We start from the raw sequence: 17,396 nt of genomic DNA, 5'->3' as shown, positions 1-17,396 counted from the left end.
AACTTGGGATGGCTTTAAAAGAGGATTGGGCCATCCCAAGGGCTGTCACGAGGAAGAGAGAACAACCTTGTTTTCTCCTGCTCTGGGAGGTAGGACTCGAACCTGCGGCTTCAAGTTGCAAAGAAGGAGATTCCGACTTGGCATCAGAAAGTTTTTTCCTGATGTTAAGAGCTGTTCAACAGTGAAACGCTCTCCCTCTGGAGGTTACGGACTCTCCTTCCTTGGAGGTTTTTAAGAAGAGGTGGAGTGGCCATCTGTCAGGGATGCTTTAGCTTAGATTCCTGAGATTGCAGCGGGTTGGACTAGATGACCCTCGGTCCCTCCAACTCTACAATTCTATGATTCTATTACTCTACCAGTTGCTGGAAACTGCAGGAGAGGAGGGGGCACTGGTGCTCGAATCCTGTCTATGGGTTTCCATTTGGGGCATCATCACCATCCTCATCATCTGGGTGGCAAGACGTTGGACTTGAAGAGCCATTGGCCTGATCCAGCAGCAGCCTCTTCTTCGGCTCTTTTGCATGACCCGGCTGCAGGGCCCTTCTTACGAATGGTGCTCTGCAGATGGATCCCTAGTGGGGTGGGAGGAGAGGGCAGTGCTTTGGTGCCCCACGGGTCCTGAGATCGAAAGCAGGAGGTTCCTATCCCATGGGGGAAGAAGCTCTTTCCCGCGGCGCCTTCCCACCCCCCATCTAGGCCCACTTCTCTCCCATCCGCTAATGGCCTTGTGGGATACAGGTGCTGTTATTTCCGCTAGGATAAAATGCCCAAATGGGTCCGTACCCAGTAAAAGGGGTTTCCATTATCTCCCATCTCAGCTTGGCTCTTCCCAGCAATGATCTCGCTCTTCCCCGGCCACCCCTTAACATATTCACTCCTCCATGTTTGGGTGCATGAACAGGGAATTAGCACCCATGTTTCATGGGGGGGGTGGCGGACCGACTTTTTTCTGTGTGTCCCACATTCCTCTCGTAGGGATGTGTAATACGCTGTCTGGCTGCAAGCTGGTGGTGGGTGAGAACGAATCTGGTAGTGGGTGGGGGTCAGAGCCAAATGGGAAGGTCCTCTCTCTCTCTCCTCCCCTCTCTGACACTCCTGGTCTCTCCTCCCTGCCCAGCAGGTTGCGGGCAGGGAGACTTCCTGATGTCTAAAATCACAGAATCCTAGAACTGTAGAGTTAGAAGGGACCCTGAGAGTCATCTAGTCTAACCCCCTGCAATGCAGGAATCTCAACAAAAGCATCAATGACAAATGGCCATCCAACCTCTGTTTAAAAACCTCCAAGGAAGGAGGGTCCATTCCACTTTCAAACAGCTCTTAGCACCAGAAAATTCTTCCTGATGTTAAGTTGGCATCTCCTTGTAACTTGAAGCCATGAGTTTGAGTCCTTCCCTCCAGAGCAGGAGAAAATAAGCTTGCTCCATCTTCCATGAGATATTTGAAGATGGCTATCATATCTCCTCTCAGTCTCCTCTTTTCCAGGCTAAACATACCCAGTTCCTTCAACTGTTCCTCATCCACAATCAGTAGCCTTGGCTCTGAAGGGGTTAGGTCAAGAATGGGAAAAAAAACCCTCATTTTTCTTACCTGGAAAATGACAGTGTCTACTGACAGTGTCTACTGCAGCAAGACTGACCAAGAAAGAAGGATTCAAGAAGGATACTGACAAGCTGGAATGTGTCCAGAAGAGGGCAACTAAAATGGTCAAAGGCCTGGAAACAATGCCTTATGAGGAACAGCTTAGGGAGCTGGGTATGTTTAGCCTGGAGAAGAGAAGGTTAAGGGGTGATATGATAGCCATGTTCAAATATATAAAAGGATGTCATATAGAGGAGGGAGAAAGGTTGTTTTCTGCTGCTCCAGAGAAGTGGACATGGAGCAATGGATTCAAACTACAAGAAAGAAACATTAGGAAGAACTTCCTGACAGTAAGAGCTGTTCGGCCGTGGAATTTGCTACCAAGGAGTGTGGTGGAGTCTCCTCCTTTGGAGGTCTTTAAGCAGAGGCTTGACAGCCATATGTCAATAATGCTTTGATGGTGTTTCCTGCTTGGCAGGGGGTTGGACTGGATGGCCCTTGTGGTCTCTTCCAACTCTATGATTCTATGAAAAAATGGCACATTGGAAGGCTAACAGGTTTGATGCGGTGGACCGAAGGTGAACAGTAGGATCATATAACGGAATCTGGGTTGGTTCCATTGCTGAACTGCTCTTTCAGTCAAGACATTTTGGATAATGTTCAGCCAAAATCTGCTCTCCTGTAACTGATGTGCTGCCCTCCAAGGGCAGCAGAGAACACATCTTTATTGTCTGGGTAGCTATATTAAAACTATTGCATACACAGCAACGAAGAAAAATACTGTTGCTTTATAATGCAAGACCGAAAGGGCAAGCAGTTTTTTAACTTTGCTTTTGTAAACCAAAAATATTTATCTTGCTCGCTTCCACACTTGAGGTATAAAAACACCTCCCCAGTTTGGTAGACGTTTCATGCGTCCAGTGAAGCTGGTTTCTCTAGCCCAGGCTTGTCCAAAGCCCATTTCGGGGGCCTAATCTGGCCCCCTGCAGGTCGATTTAACCCCACCCCCACCCCCATGGCAGTATATGTCCAACTGTGGGGTACAACAACTTTGGGCTAAAATCGTTTTTTTTAAAAAAAAACTACAATCCTACATAACGTTCAACAACTTCTGCTGGCCCTCACGTATGTTCATGTCATCAAATCTGGCCCTCTGAAAAAAGTTTGGGCACCTGCTCTAGCCCAATCGAAGACCTCTTCTGCCGGAAGAAACCAGAAGTTACGCCCATTGACTTCAGTGGCACTTGCTCCCAGGTAAGTGAGTCTAGGATTGCAGCCCTCAATCTGTTGGTCTTCACAAGTCTCTTTGTTGCACCCCTCGTTTTAAGGTTTGTGTGGCTACTGTGAGTTTGCAAGATTTCTCCTCATTTGCATAATTTATTCAGGTACCACCCACAGGGAAAAGCAACAAACCACCCAGGATATTCTATCCTCTGCAAATCTTTGAAGCCAAAGGGGGACAGAGATTTGCTTTTCATTTTACTTTTCATTGGCAGCTGAGATTACCAGGGAGCTACATTCTGAGCCCAGCCTGTATTTTGCATCCAGCACACTCTGTGAAAATTTGCCCCGTGCTGCATGGTAGCTGGGCTGGAACTGTGAGCTGCTTAGCTAAGGAGTCCTTGGTACTCACACAGAGATCTTGGGGGGGGGGGGCGTCAGGCCTGGAAGAGCATGTGAGAAGGTTCTGCCTTCCAGGTGAGAAGTACTTTCCCAAAAAGCCAGTGTCCTTTCTGTTGGAGATAGGGTAATTCAGACTGAAATTCCCAGGTGTCAAAAAATAAATAAATGGTTATTTATGTATGCCACTACTGCGCCCGTGTTTTGTTAGCCCAAAAATGGAAAACGAGCGAGGTCCCAACCAAAGAGGAATGGCAACTTAAGTTGACAGGATATGTGCAACTTGCGGACTTAACATATAGAATAAGAGAACAAGAAGAAGATACATTTAGAGAAGATTGGAAAACGTTTATTGAATATATGGGAAATAAATCCGTACAGCTGAACAAACGCTGGCAGCGTTAAGATAAATTCAGTGGTGTAAATAAGTTTTGATGGATGTAATAATGGAATACTGAATGGTATAGTTTTTGTAAAATATGCAGGGGTTTATGATATGCAAAATGAACCATGGAAAGAGAAGAAGGGAAGTCCTTGATATCTTAAACCTGCTGTCTGGGGTTTGATTGCATGTGCAACTGCAATTGTGCAGTTGTGTGTGTGTGTGTGTGTGTGTGTGTGTGTGTGTGTGTGTGTGTGTGTCGCAGGACATATCTGGGGCTACCTTTTTGGATTGGGCCACGAGTTTTTTCTGGTAAGATCTCTTTATTTACAAAGGTACACAGAGAGCAGGCAGGCATCCACACAAACAGGGACAGTCTCTTAAAAAGCAATGCCAGTTTCATCAAGACCAGCAGCACGAATGCTTCTTGCTACCCAGCTGCAAAGAGATGGAAGAATTATTCCACTGTGTACCTATAAAATACAACCACATTTCCCATCCACCTGTCTTATCCCCCTCCCAAGCTTTTATGGAAGCTGTGTGGCATGCTCAACAGCTAGCCGTCACCAGCCATCAAAGACAGTTAACTTGTGCCAAAGCCCAGAGTTGGATGGTGGTCTTCCCAGGGGGCATTCCCACAGATCGTATTCACACGAGATCACTCGACATCTCGTCTTTCGGTGGCTCATCACGACGTGCAGAATTGCTCTCTGCTGAAAAGCATTAAGAACATAACAACAGGCTGCTGGATCAGGCCAAGGGACCAGTTGGTCCAACATCCTCTTTTCACAGTGCCTGTGGGAAACCAGCAAGTGGTATTTGAACACAAGAGCATGGTCCCCTGCCATTGTTTCCAGCAACAAGCCCCCAACTGTGGAGGCAGAGCATAGCCCTCCTGGCTAGGTAAAGGTAAAGGGACCCCTGACCATTAGGTCCAGTCGTGACCACCTCTGGAGTTGCGGCGCTCATATCACTCTATAGGCTGAGGGAGCTGGCGTACAGCTTCCGGGTCATGTGACCAGGATGACAAAGCCACTTCTGGCGAACCAGAGCAGCGCATGGAAACACCGTTTACCTTCCTGCTGGAGCGGTACCTATTTATCTACTTGCACTTTGTCGTGCTTTCAAGCTGCTAGGTGGGCAGGAGCTGGGACCGAGGAACGGGAGCTCACCGCGTCGCGGGGATTCGAACTGCCGACCTTCTGATCGGCAAGCCCTAGGCTCTGTGGTTTAACCCACAGCGCCACCTGTGTCCCAGCTCTCCTGGCTAGTAGCCATCAATATCCCTCTCCTCCATGAATTTGTCCAATCCTCTTTTAAAGCCATCCAGGTTGGGGGCCATCAATGCCTCCTGAGGGCAACGAAAATGGTCAAAGGCCTGGAAACGATGCCTTATGAGGAACGGCTTAGGGAGCTGGGTATGTTTAGCCTGGAGAAGAGAAGGTTAAGGGGTGATATGATAGCCATGTTCAAATATATAAAAGGATGTCATATAGAGGAGGGAGAAAGGTTGTTTTCTGCTGCTCCAGAGAAGTGGACACGGAGCAATGGATTCAAACTACAAGAAAGAAGATTCCACCTCAACATTAGGAAGAACTTCCTGACAGTAAGAGCTGTTCGGCAGTGGAATTTGCTACCAAGGAGTGTGGTGGAGTCTCCTTCTTTGGAGGTCTTTAAGCAGAGGCTTGACAGGCATATGTCAAGAATGCTTTGATGGTGTTTCCTGCTCGGCAGGGGGTTGGACTGGATGGCCCTTGTGGTCTCTTCCAGCTCTACGATTCTATGATTCCACAGTTTAACCATGGTTGTGCAATCGGCTTAGTTGGTAGAGAACATGAGACTCAGGGTTTTAGGTTCAAGCCCCACATTGTGCGAAAGATTCCTGCATTGTTTTAGATGGCCCGTATGGTCCCCATACTATCTCTGGATACCAAAGTAAACGTTTGTGTGTGAGCTCATCCTCACGCTTCTGCCTCCACAGTCAGAGGCAGCGATGCTTCTGAATGCTGGTTGCTGGAAACGGCAGGACAGGAGAGGGCTCTTGTGTTCGAAACCTGCTTCCATTAGGGCATCTAGCTGACAACTGTGAGAACAGGATGCTGGACTAGATGGGCGACTGGCCGGATCCTGCAGGGCTGTTCTTATGTACAACATTTTATTCTATTCACTTACAGCCCACCTTTCCAAAGAGCCCACTCTGGCATACATAATATCCCCATTTTATCCTCACAACAATCCTGCGAGGAAGACTAGATTGAGAGACAGATGCTAACCCAATGTCACCTAGCGGGGATTTGAACCCCGGTCTCCCTGGTTCCGGTCTAACTCACAGGCTTCGCCTCCCATATGCAGAATGTCACCTGCTTTTGACGCAAAGGCTGGGCATCCATCTGCCAGAGATGCTGCTGCTGCTGCCTGCTGCAAATCGGACTGCAGATTCCACGCTGAACGGGGTTGGACTAGATGAGCTCTAAGGTCTTTTCTGTGATTCTGTGTCAGGACTGAAGAGGTGAAGAAGGAACTAGTGTGGGGTAGTGGTTGGTGTCTCAGTCTAGGGCCTGGGACACAAGGGATCTAGTCCCCAATCAATCATGAAGCTCACCAGGTGATCTCGGGCCAGTTTTTTTTCTCTCTCTCTCAGCCTAGCCTTGCCTACCCTCGCAGCGCTGTTGCAAAGATAAAAAGGAGTGCGGAGAATTGATGTACGCAGCCTCGAGTTCCTTGCAGGAAAGGTGGGATATAAAGGTAATTAAAAAAGCAGGTGCCATCAGCTTTCATGTCCCACTTTAACCACGTTTACACCCTAACTCCATGCTAAAAGGTGCCCCAATGTCACTTGTGAACATTAACACGCAGGCTCGATGGGGTTGCATTAAACAGGTCAGGGTGGAGTGCAGAATCTGGTTGCAGCAAAGCCTATTTGCAGGGCTATTGGGGCCTGTTCCTGGGTGGGTGCATAGGAGCCAACTCCTAGGGGCTGAGTCCCCTTCAGACACACACACACACAAAATAAAATATATTAGGGGACCAGCCCCTCCCCCAAAGTTGCTGGGCATTGCCATTCAAATGGTGTGTGTGAGCCACGTCTTGTGACAGATTATGCGGGACAGTGCTTACCTGCCCCCCCCCCCAAATATTTTATTCAAGTTGGTACCCGAGAGTGGGTGGGTGGGGGAACACGTGGAACAGAGCTCAGGGCAGGGGGCGACTTAGGGTGACACGCTTGTGGTGCTGAGTGAATCCTGGTCGAAAGACTCCTCTACAGGGCTGGTGTCCAGATGGGAGAATCTGCTCTCAGACCCTGAAGTGGGGACCAAAAACTCCTCTTTCGCACAAGGAGGCAATCCTGGGGACCTTTTGGGGAGCAGGTACCCAAACGCCTGCCGTGGGGGAGAGAAAATCTAGGGCGAGAGAGGCTTTTTCCACTTTCCACATGTTTTTGAGGGGGAGGGGGTTGAAATCCGTGGGGTTTAGAGAGAGGCACATCTAGTTTTGGATGGGGGGGGCGACATATGGGGAGGTCCCGGAGGCAGTGCGCCCTTGCAGAGGATTCCAGGGGTTCGCTGGGGGCTTGATCTTGGGGGCCACTTGGGGGGATGGTGGTGGCTGAGGTGACATCTGTGGGGTTTAGAGAGAGGCATCTCTTTGGGGGAGGGGGGGACATAGGCGGAGGTTCCCGGAGGCAGTGCGCCCTGCAGAGGATTTCGGGGCGCGCGCTGGGGTGTCGATCTTGGGGGCCACTCTCAGATGGGGGGAAGCTGCTCCCCGTCATCGCCCGCTGCGCGCCCCCCGCCCGCGGCCATCGTCCTCCTCCGCCGCCGCCTCCTCCCCCTCCGTCCGTCCGTCCCCCCGGAGTCCGCTCCTCCCCGGATGATGTCAGCCTGCCCGGCCCGGTGGCTCCAGCCCCCTCCCCTCCTCCTCCTCTTCCTCCCTCCCTGGGGAGGCGGAGGGAGGCGGTATGGCCCGGCTCGGCCCGGCCGGAGGCGGAGACGGTGGAGGTAGCCCCGTCGTCCCCCTGCGCCTGGAGTCCCCGTCCGCCGGGCCCGTGCCGCACTGGCTGGCCGTGCTGATGGTGCTGCTGCCGGACGGCGAGGACGACGACGACGAGGGCGACGAGGCGGGAGCCCAGGCCGGGCGGCGCAGGCGGCGGCGCAGGAGGCGCACGAGAGCAGCCGCTGCTCCAGCCGCCGCCGCCGCCACTGGGCTGCTCCCCGGGGACCCTCGCCGGAGGCTCCTCCTGCTGCTGCTGCCCGCGAATGGGGGCTCCGCAGGCGGCGGCGGCGGTGGCCCGCGCTCCCACCCGCCTGCGCCCTCGGTAAAGCCCCTCGGGGGCTCCAGTCCTGGGGGGTGGGTGGGTGGGCTCTCTCCAGAGGGGGCGTCCCAGAAAGTGCCAACTGTCCTCCATACCCCAAAACCGCCGTTCACTGTCTCTTCCCCCACGCCCCCCATTCTGTGTCCCCAGAGGCCCTGATACGGAGCGCGCACCGCTGCCCCACTCACCTCCCTCCCCCGGTGCGCCCCTGAACTTTCTCCGCATCCCGGGACGGCCACCCGTCCCGTCCCGTCCCCTCTCGCCATCACTTCTTGGCTTCTGCTCTTGATCCGGCCCGCTGGGCGCTCGTCCGGCCTCTGAACTCCTCCCCGCCCGACCACCCACCCACCCATCCGGTGCCCTGCCCTCTCCATCCCTCCCTCCGCCTCCTCACCTCGGCATCCTGCCTCCATCCCTCTATTCTCTCTCTCTATCTCTCTCTCCCTCTCCTTTGCTCTGGTCCTCTCTGCGCCTCCTCCGGTTGCCCTGACCCCCCCTCTCTCCATCCCTCCAGCCACTCCTTTATTCCCCTCTCTCTCTCTCTCTCTCTCTCTCTCTCTCTCTCTCTCTCTCTCTCTCTCTCTCTCTCTCTCTCTCTCTCTCTCTCTCATCCCTCCTTCCAGCCCTCTCTCTCTCTCCCCTCCTCCTCCCCCCTTTCGCTACCTCCCCCTCCCCCCTCCTCCTCTCCCACCGGGGCTTCTCTCTCTGGCTCTCCTCCTCTGCTCTGATTCCCTCCATCCCTTTCTCTCTCCCCCCCCTCCTGCACAACCCTCCCCTCCCAGCTGCTTGGCTGCTGTTCTCCCCCCCCCCTTACACACAGCCAGTCCCACCCCCCGCCCAACAAGAACCACCCTCCCCAGTCACTTGGAAACAAACAAACCGGTCCAAAATACTCCGCCTTTGGATTGTCACCCCAACACCTCGTGGTTTTGCTAGCTGCTCAGGAGCAGGTGGCTGAGCGGCTAGACTCTATCCCTGAATCCACTTTGGAAGCCGTTGGATTTTGGTTTTCTGAAGAGATCCCCTCTTTCTGTTTTGCTTTGAGGGGAATTCTAGGGGTTTGCCACCCCACCCCACCCTAAGTTTGGGGAGGAATTTCCAACAAAGAAAGTAGGCAGGGGAGCCCCAAACTTTCTTTGGTGGAAGCCCTCCCTGACTGGGGGTTGGGGGGTTGGGATTGTTTTAGCGAGAAGACCTATTCCCCACCCACTCTGCACACCCTGCCGTGCACACCTAGGACCCTTAAAAGGCTGTTTTGATGTTCTCCATCCAGGAGGGTCTCCCCAGAGGTGGGCTGACCATGAAGGAAGAGCCTTTGACCGGTGGTGGGCTGTCGGCTGTGAGGTCTTGGATGCACGGGACTGGCATTCTGGACGCCAACACCGCAGCTCAAAGGTAGGGCCTGCAGAAGGCTTGCAGCAAATTCCACTCCCCCCCCAAAAAAAAGAGAGGAAGAAAAACTCCCCCAGATCAACCCAAACTCCTTCTTTCAATAGTTCTCTCTCTCTCTCTTCCCCATCCCCAATACCTGTCTCTTTTGAAATTTGCCAAGAATTTACTGGGTTCTCCTGCAGAAGGAGTTTTGGACAGGAAAGGTGTTCGTTCTTCTTTATTTTTTCTTTCGATGTCTCTGATGACTGGCGCATGTTATTCCAGTTCTCCTGTTTGACGGGCAAAGCGTGTCGTTGATTTATTTGCTGATGATTTCCTAGGGCTACGTCTTGGGGGCGGGGGCTGCTTAAAGGAAGGGGGTATTTCAGAATTGCAATTGTAATTATTTAGTTTTTTGGGAGGGCATAAGGCCTCCATCATTCCCCCTGCTAAATCTCCCGGTAAAACACCATCATTCCTAATGCTAAGTAAGAGAGGAAGAAAGACATGTGCCTTGATTTCCCCTTTGTTGTTGCTCTTAAAGTTTTGCTATAACTCATTGGAACTTTCATGAATATAACTCTTTTCAGATGGATCTTTCAGCAGAATCAAAAACAGTTTAGGTTGGAACTGACGGGAGGTGTCAGATAACATTTATATGACTACAAACACACACACACATACCCTGAAACTGGTTTTATATTTCTTGTTGTCAAGCTGTCGGAAAGTGTTTCTGAAATTAACACTTTGGGGTGGAGAAGCAAAACAACGTTGGAAGAAAGTTAGACTGATGCCAAGGATGCAAGTTCTCAATTCTGCTTGCAAATTTCTTAAACAGATAATAGTAGGTTGTGTTTTTGTTTTGGTTTTAAAACACCAACACCAACTGTGGCTCTAATTTTATCATTCCTCTCCCCTCCCGCCAAGTATGCTTTAATTTGCTGCTCCCATACAGAATTGCTTCACATCGCAAACTCCTCTCTCACCCCCACCATTCCTTTCTATCTTTTACAATTATTCCTGTTGGTCGATAAGCGGGATGTATGAATCATTTCTCCCTGGGCTCAATGGCTCCGGGAGTTTGCTTCTTTTTGATTTGAATTGATTTTCTATCGATCTCAAATGTTCCCTGACCTTTGACATCTGATCTTGCTTGACATTTACTTGAGGTTGCTTAAACAAAGGAAGTAAGAGTTAGGTTGCATAACTAGCCATGTAGCAGGGATACAACTCACCCCCCTCATTTCTCTAGTATATCTATCATTCACCTGCAATTTCCAACTGAATTTATTGTTGTCAGCCTGTTGTCTCCCGGAGTTTGCAAACCTTCTAGCTGGGTCCCATGCATCGCTGACCCAAGTCACCTTCTTTGGCTATATGACCTGAGAGTTGTGCCCTAGTAAAGGGTTTTGCGACACACTTTTTAGATTTATTTGTTTCTCTGGAAATGCCAATGCCACAAGCTTTAAATGGCCTGTGCAGCTGTGCTGGGCCTGCCTGGTCCCTAGTGCACCCCAGGCCCCCAAATAAATGTTGAATATTTTAGTGGCAGAGCACATGCTTGGAGTGCAGAAGGTGCAAACGTGGGCGTCTCTGCTGAAAAGGATTTCAGGCAGCATCTGGGAAAGACCAGGAGAGCTCTGAAGAAATAATTTTGTGCTAGCTGGCTTGAGTCTGCATGGGGCAGCGTCGCTGTCTTTAATGTTGATCATTCCTCTGTTTTCAGTGTAAAATGGCACAATCCACCCAGATGTTCTCTGGAGCAGAACCTTCTAGTGGATCATGCCCAGTTGTACTTTGTAATTCTATCACAGTTTTTTATTTTCCCCAGAACACAGTGTGTAGGCTAGAAGCTGGCGGAAAGTGACTGGTTTGCTGCCTCAGTTTCTCCGCCGTTGAGTCCAGCCCTCGGGCCTTCCATCCTCTTTGGGGTTGTTGTTGTTGTTGTTGTGTGTGTGTGTGTGTGTGTGTGTGTGTTTGGTAGAATGCCCCAAACAGAGACGTAGGCAGCTTTGTAGTAGCTTGCAAGAAATAAGTGTTTGGATCTGCGTTGAATTAGGTCTTGCCGTGAGATTTCGCGCAGCTAAAAATCGTCGTGATTAGCTGAGTCTGGATCAGATTTGTGAGTAGGCTTTTTTCCTAATGACCCAAGAAGAGATGATAACCTGATACGATAATTAGACGTAAGAAGAGGCAGTGAAGCTTTATTAAGTTGGGGAGCGTGTTCACCCCCCTTTATCCAGGGCCCCCTAACAAGATATTGCATTTCTTCATTATCTCTCTGGACTGAGCAGGTTGCCTCAAATGGTTAAGCAAAACTGGAATATCTGAGGAAAGGCAGTGTGGGAGACGCAGACAAGATCCCTTGATAGAACAAGGATCAGCATTTTAAAAAAACCCAAAATGTTCCCCTTGTTTTTGCATGAACCATTCAGGCTGATTTCACCCAGAAAGAATTTGCACTAGATTGTTGATGTTGTTGTTGTTTTGTGGCAATCTCCAGGAAAGAATGAGAAACACTTTCTTTTTTTAACCGTAAACTACATCGAGATATTCTATCTTCCTTGCAGTCCTGCCTATTCCATGCAACTGTTTTCCTGTCGCATCCTTCCCAGTCCTATCACCACCCCTCCGTTCTGCCATTATCTTCTTCCAAAGGAATAAACCACACTTAGCGCAATACGTAGTATATTTACCAGCCTGGCACCCTCCTGATGTTTTGGGCTACAGTTCCCCCTGCTGGCTGGGGCTGATGGCAGTTGTTGTAGTCCAGAAATATTTGGAGGGCGCCAGGTTGGCGAGGGCTGATGTCATCTACCCGTCCCACCCCTCTCTGCTCCGTTCCTTTTCTGTGTTTGTGTTCATCTATGCCGGACCCCAGCATTAGCTGAGGTTTATATAACATCAAAAGATATAGAACATATGCAAACAGCGAGTAAGCGCACTGCCATTCCTAGGGCCAGATGCCAGAAGTCAGAGCACGGCAGCTTTAGGTCTGTTTCGTCTGACTGTGTCAAAGCTGTAAAGAATGACATGGAATGTATTTGCCAGGGGGGCTCAGAGGCTCCTGCCACCCCTGTTGTGTTGACTTATCTTGTTCTGGTGTCAGCTGGTTGCTTGCATTTTCTCCTAATTTCCAGCGCTGATTCTTTATAATGCCTCCTGATTCTGAATCTTTGTTCATGAGAAATTCTGAAAGCTGCGGTTCCAAGAGTTCACCACTCTACCTTCATTAGGCAAACTTTGCCATGAGTTAATTTACCATTTTTGTTTATTTGGAAGCATTTATATTCTGCTTGGCGTTTCAAAAACTCATAAGCGGTGCACGGGCCTAAAAGAAGCAAACGGTTGTACTCAGAGCAGTGCCAAAATGAATGCTCTGTCAGTATTTCTCTGTGGACAATGGAACGTTGTCCCTGTCTCCCGCCCGCCAAGTTTATTCTGGGGGTTCCCCTATACTTCTGAAACAGTTAAACTATGGAACTCCCTGACACAGGAGGCAGTGATGGCCACCAACCTGGAGGGCTTTCAAAGAGGATTAGACAAATTCATGGTGGAAGAGAGAGCTATGGATGGCTAGTAGCCATAGTGGTTCATGCTTGGAGGCAGTAATGCTTTTGAATCCCAGTTGCTGGAAATTGCAGGAGGGGAGAGGGCTCTTGTGTTCGAATCCTGCTTGCAGGTTTCCCACAGGCATCTGGTTGGCCACTGGGAGAACAGAATGCTGTGCCAGATGGGTCATTGGTCTGATCCAGCAGGCTCTTCATGGGGCCTAGTTGGGGGGGGGGGAAGCTTTGCACTGCGTTGAATTCTTCCCAGACAAGCAGGCACTGGCCAGCCTGTTCTGCTGCCATCAGTCTGATCAGTTAAGTCAATTGCACCGTAGTCCTGAACCTACCTGCTTGAACAAAATCTCGTTGATTTTAAAAGGACATTCAGAACTAATAGTCTGTAAATCAGTGGGAAGGACTTCATCATAGACACCAGGATGAGCATTTAGGTGGGTGGGTGGGGAGTTGTTTAAAAAAGAAAGTGGTCTGAGTCGTGCAGGAGTCGGGTTGCACGTTGAAAGCAGAGAGAATTCAGCCCACCTGAGGAAAGTTTGTGTTCAGCTGCAGAATCGTGTCGGATGCAAATGAATCAGATTTTCATTAAGCACCTTGGGTAATCTGGGCTGCAAGGGAGGGGACGATGTCGGGAATATTTGCACAGACGGTTCAAGCAAATCCAGCCTAAAAGTGGCCCAAGTCCCAATATTTTGACTTAATAGCACAATGGATGGTGGCTGTTACCTTTTGGCAAGTGTGGCGGTTTCTGAGACTTTCCAAGCGCTTCCGAAATTATGGGAAAATAGGCCTTACCCCGTGCAAAACAGAGAAGGAAGCTTTGTAAAAAAAAAAAATGTATGTGGGGATAAAGAGGCTGACTTCAGGATCCAGCCAAAGGCAACGCTGGCACCCCGTTTACCTTGGGCAGCAGATGTGGCCAGATGTCGGGAAGGATGATGGACAAATCTCTTCCCATCCCTCTCCTTTGCCTGCAGCTCTCAACCTGGATTGAATGTGCAGGTCTGAACTCTGTAACTTTCCCCCAGAGAAAACGTCCTCTTTGCTGATCAGCAGAGCAAAAATCTTGAACTTGGTCATGGGCAAAGGGGTGAGATTTCAGGGGTGTATGTGCTTGTTTTGGAAGGGTTTTTTTTAATAGAGGTAAATAATATTTTAGAGGCTAATAATACCAGTTGCTGGTAGGGAAGGGAGAGGGGGGAGGGGTCTCCAACCTCTCAACCATCATTCTTGCTGGTTTTCTTCGTAGTAGGAGGTTAAACACCTGGAAGATCGGTCCACTTTGGTGCAGATATTCCTCAAATCTTGGTTTCCTGTTTTCCTTTTCTTGAGCTTGAGCTTCTCTTGATCGGTTCACACTTAATTTCCAATCCCTCCACCAGTGATGGAATTAATGCTTGACTTGATCGTTGAGTCCCCCAGAACTCTCTTCTCCGTTCCGGTAGCCAGAGAACGATAGCCAACCATTTTCCTTTCTTGCTCCCACATTTCGCTCTCACCCCCTCTGCTGAGAGAGAGAGAGAGAGAGAGAGAGAGAGAGAGAGAGAGAGAGAGAGAGAGAGAGAGAGACGCATCGATTTGTTGAAAAGCTCTCATGGATTTTCAATCGCGACTGTTCAGTTTGGAGGATCAGATTACTGCAGCCCTGCTTTTTGCAGGGCTGCCCTTGGAGACAGATCAGAAGGCTCCGACTATTGCCGGCTACTTATTGATATGTGCAAACTGCAAGCCCGCGTTTGGATCGTCCGTATCGATTGCTGTTTGCATCCAGGCCGAATTCAAGGTTCTGGCGTTAACTTTTAAAGCCCCAACAGGGTTTTATGCCTTCTCCCATATATTCCTCCCTGAATACCAGCTGATGATGCTCTGCAGTACTTCCTATTCTCTGTGAAATGATGTGTAGAACGCAGCCCTTTCTCTGTGGAACTCCTTGCTGCAGGAGATCCCACTATATGTTTTCTGCCGCTCGTCACTTTTCTTTCATGCGATGGCACTGCTGGTTGTTGGCTGGCCTCATTTTCAGAACGAACGTGCTCGTTCTTTTTAGGTTTGCTGTTATATGATTTGATTGGGTTATTCAATTCCCACACCACAAAATATGTTTAAAATATCTCTAAGGGGTGTACCAAAAATGAAAGCAACAACTGACAACTTCAACAAAGTATTTACAAAAACACACAATTGCATCGTTCGAAAACACCCTGTGTGCACCACATTTGTAGAGGCTGTGAGATTGAGCGTCAAATGCGTAAGACCTGACTATGCAGTGCGCTTTTGCAGTTAACCCTCTCTAGGCCAGCCTGGTGCCCTCCGGATGTGCTCCACTACAATTCCCATTAGGCTGTGCAAACTAGGGGTGATGGGAGTTGTAGTTCCAAAATAGCCAGTGGGGGTGCTGGATGAAAGAAGGCTGCTCCAGGCCTGCCTCCAAGTTACTAATATCATATGGGGCAGTGGGGCAAATTGTAGTCATTCAACCCAGAGGAGTGATGGGGGAAAGGGTTCTAGTTTCTCCCTTGCAGCCTCCCCTCCCTTGGAGGTGGCCATCTGTCTAGGATGCTTTAGCTGAGATTCCTGCCTTGCAGGGGGCTGGCCTAGATGGCTCTGGGGACCCCCCTTCCAACGCCACAATTCTATGATTCTGCCATGTCTGGGCAACATCTGCTACCTCTGGTTCTGAAGGTGGTAGGCAGCCATCCTGGCTCGTAGCCATGGATAGAGTCACAGGTTTTTAACTTTCTCGTTCATCTGCGCTCCGAAAAATATTAAACTGGGATAGCTCAGTCGGTACGGCCTGCGACTCAGGGTCATGGATTTGAGCCCCACATTGGGCAAAAGATTCCTTCATTGCAGGGGCTTGGACTAGATGACCCTCATGGTCCCTTCCAACTCTATGATTCTATGATATTCTTTGACAACATAATGTTAGCACTGAGCAGTGTTTTTTTCTTTTATTTTTTAAAGAAGAACAAAATTAACAAAAAATGAGCTGTCAGTGCCCATTACTTTCTTAAACTCTAGTGGGCGCCAGAACAAAATGGCATCCTGGGGATTCCCATCACACACAAAAAACCCCAAGGTATTCATGAAATTAAAGTATGAATCTGATTGGAAATATCAAATAAAATCCATGGGATGGGGGGAGGGAGGTAGTACCAAAAAAAAAAAAAACAAACAAACCGGGGTTCACAGCCATTACCTCATAAAGAACATTCTCAGGAGGTTTACTCCCCCTTTATTTTATTTCATATTTCCTACTGGATTGCTGCTTTAACTTCGTAATAAACTCTTGCATTTAATAATATTAAAAAATCCGGTAAGCCTGCAACTTATGTGGGGGTTACTTCCCGGGGATCTCGCCTACCCAAAATTGCATATAGTCAAAGCGCACTAGGTTCACTAGTAGGTGGAATTGCCAGACTCTTAAAGGCTGACCCCTTTTAATTTTTAATTTTTTTTAAAAAAATAAAAAAATTCCATGTGCATAAAGCTGAATGTGCACAAGTTACATGCACGTCAGTTGCAGGTGTGCTGTAATTATTTAAAGTTGGGGTGTGCAGCCTACTTGTAGGAGGATATTATTCTCCAGCCCCAGGTGTGAGGTGCTAGTCAAGGAATCCCACAATGAGCACAATTCACCTGGCCTATTGTTTTGAACTCAGCGAGGCTCTGTGCCTACACCTGCTGCTTCCAGGAGATTATCCCAGGGGCTCGCCAGTTTTTCCATCCTCAAAATCTCCAGCCTACATTTCTGGACAGTCTAGCAGTCTTTCCAAAACGGCTTTAACCCCACCTATAATTTATTATTTATACCCCACCCATCTGGCCGGGTTCCCCCAGCCACTCTGGGCGGCTTCCAACAAAACATTAAAATACAGAAATCAAACATTAAAAGCTTCCCTAAACAGAGCTGCCTTGAGATGCCTATGCACCTTAATGATCAAGGCAATGGAGTTACAGCATTTTGGATTTTTCTATTTGGAGAAAAGGCAAGTAAGGGGCAACGTAATAATAATAATAATTATACCCCGGGCATCTGGCTGGGTCCCCCCAGCCACTCTGGGAGGCTTCCAGCAGAATATTAAAATACAATGATTCATCAAATATTAAAAGCTTCCCTAAACAGGGCTGCCTTCAGATGTCTTCTGAAAGTCCGATAGTTGTTTATTTCCTTGACATTTGGTGGGAGGGCGTTTCACAGGGTGGGCGCCACTACCGAGAAGGCCCTCTGCCTGGTTCCTTGTAACTTCTCTTCTCGCAGTGAGGGAACCGCCAGAAGGCCCTCGGTGCTGGACCTCAGTGTCCAGGCAGAACGATGGGGGTGGAGATGCTCCTTCAGGTCTACTGGTGATAGGAGCTTGTAAGATTATGTCATGGCACAGGGAAAGCGGGTAAAGAAAGGTTTTTCTCCCTCTCTCCTAGGACTAGAACTCGTGGGCGTTAAGTGAAATGGGAGCGGGAGGTTCAGGAGAGATAAAAGAAAGTCCTTCTTCACACAGCGCATGGTTAAGCTACGGAACTCGCTGCCACAGGAGGGGTGATGTCCACCAACCTGGAGTAATTTTTT

The 17,396-nt window shown here is 49.4% G+C and overlaps 1 protein-coding gene across 4 annotated transcripts in view; it reads left to right on the top strand.

Moving 5' to 3' along the window:
• Window positions 1-7,491: 7,491 nt before the first annotated feature.
• LOC148687417 (transcription factor COE1-like) overlaps window positions 7,492-17,396 on the top strand; it is an 86,551-nt gene continuing 76,646 nt past the window's right edge. The window contains exons 1-2 of one of the 4 annotated variants that reach the window (XM_088660680.1): window positions 7,492-7,895; window positions 9,166-9,287. In XM_088660680.1, the coding sequence (XP_088516806.1) occupies window positions 7,539-7,895; window positions 9,166-9,287 (479 nt within the window). In that variant the 5' untranslated portion in view covers window positions 7,492-7,538. The remainder of the gene's footprint in view (window positions 7,896-9,165; window positions 9,288-17,396) is intronic. The other 3 variants (XM_088660682.1, XM_088660679.1, XM_088660681.1) reach the window with 3 other exon arrangements.

Source organism: Zootoca vivipara, chromosome Z1 (assembly GCF_965207765.1).
Source record: "Zootoca vivipara chromosome Z1, rZooViv2.hap1.1, whole genome shotgun sequence".
Lineage (NCBI taxonomy): Eukaryota > Metazoa > Chordata > Lepidosauria > Squamata > Lacertidae > Zootoca > Zootoca vivipara.
This window is presented reverse-complemented; position numbering and strand designations above follow the sequence as displayed.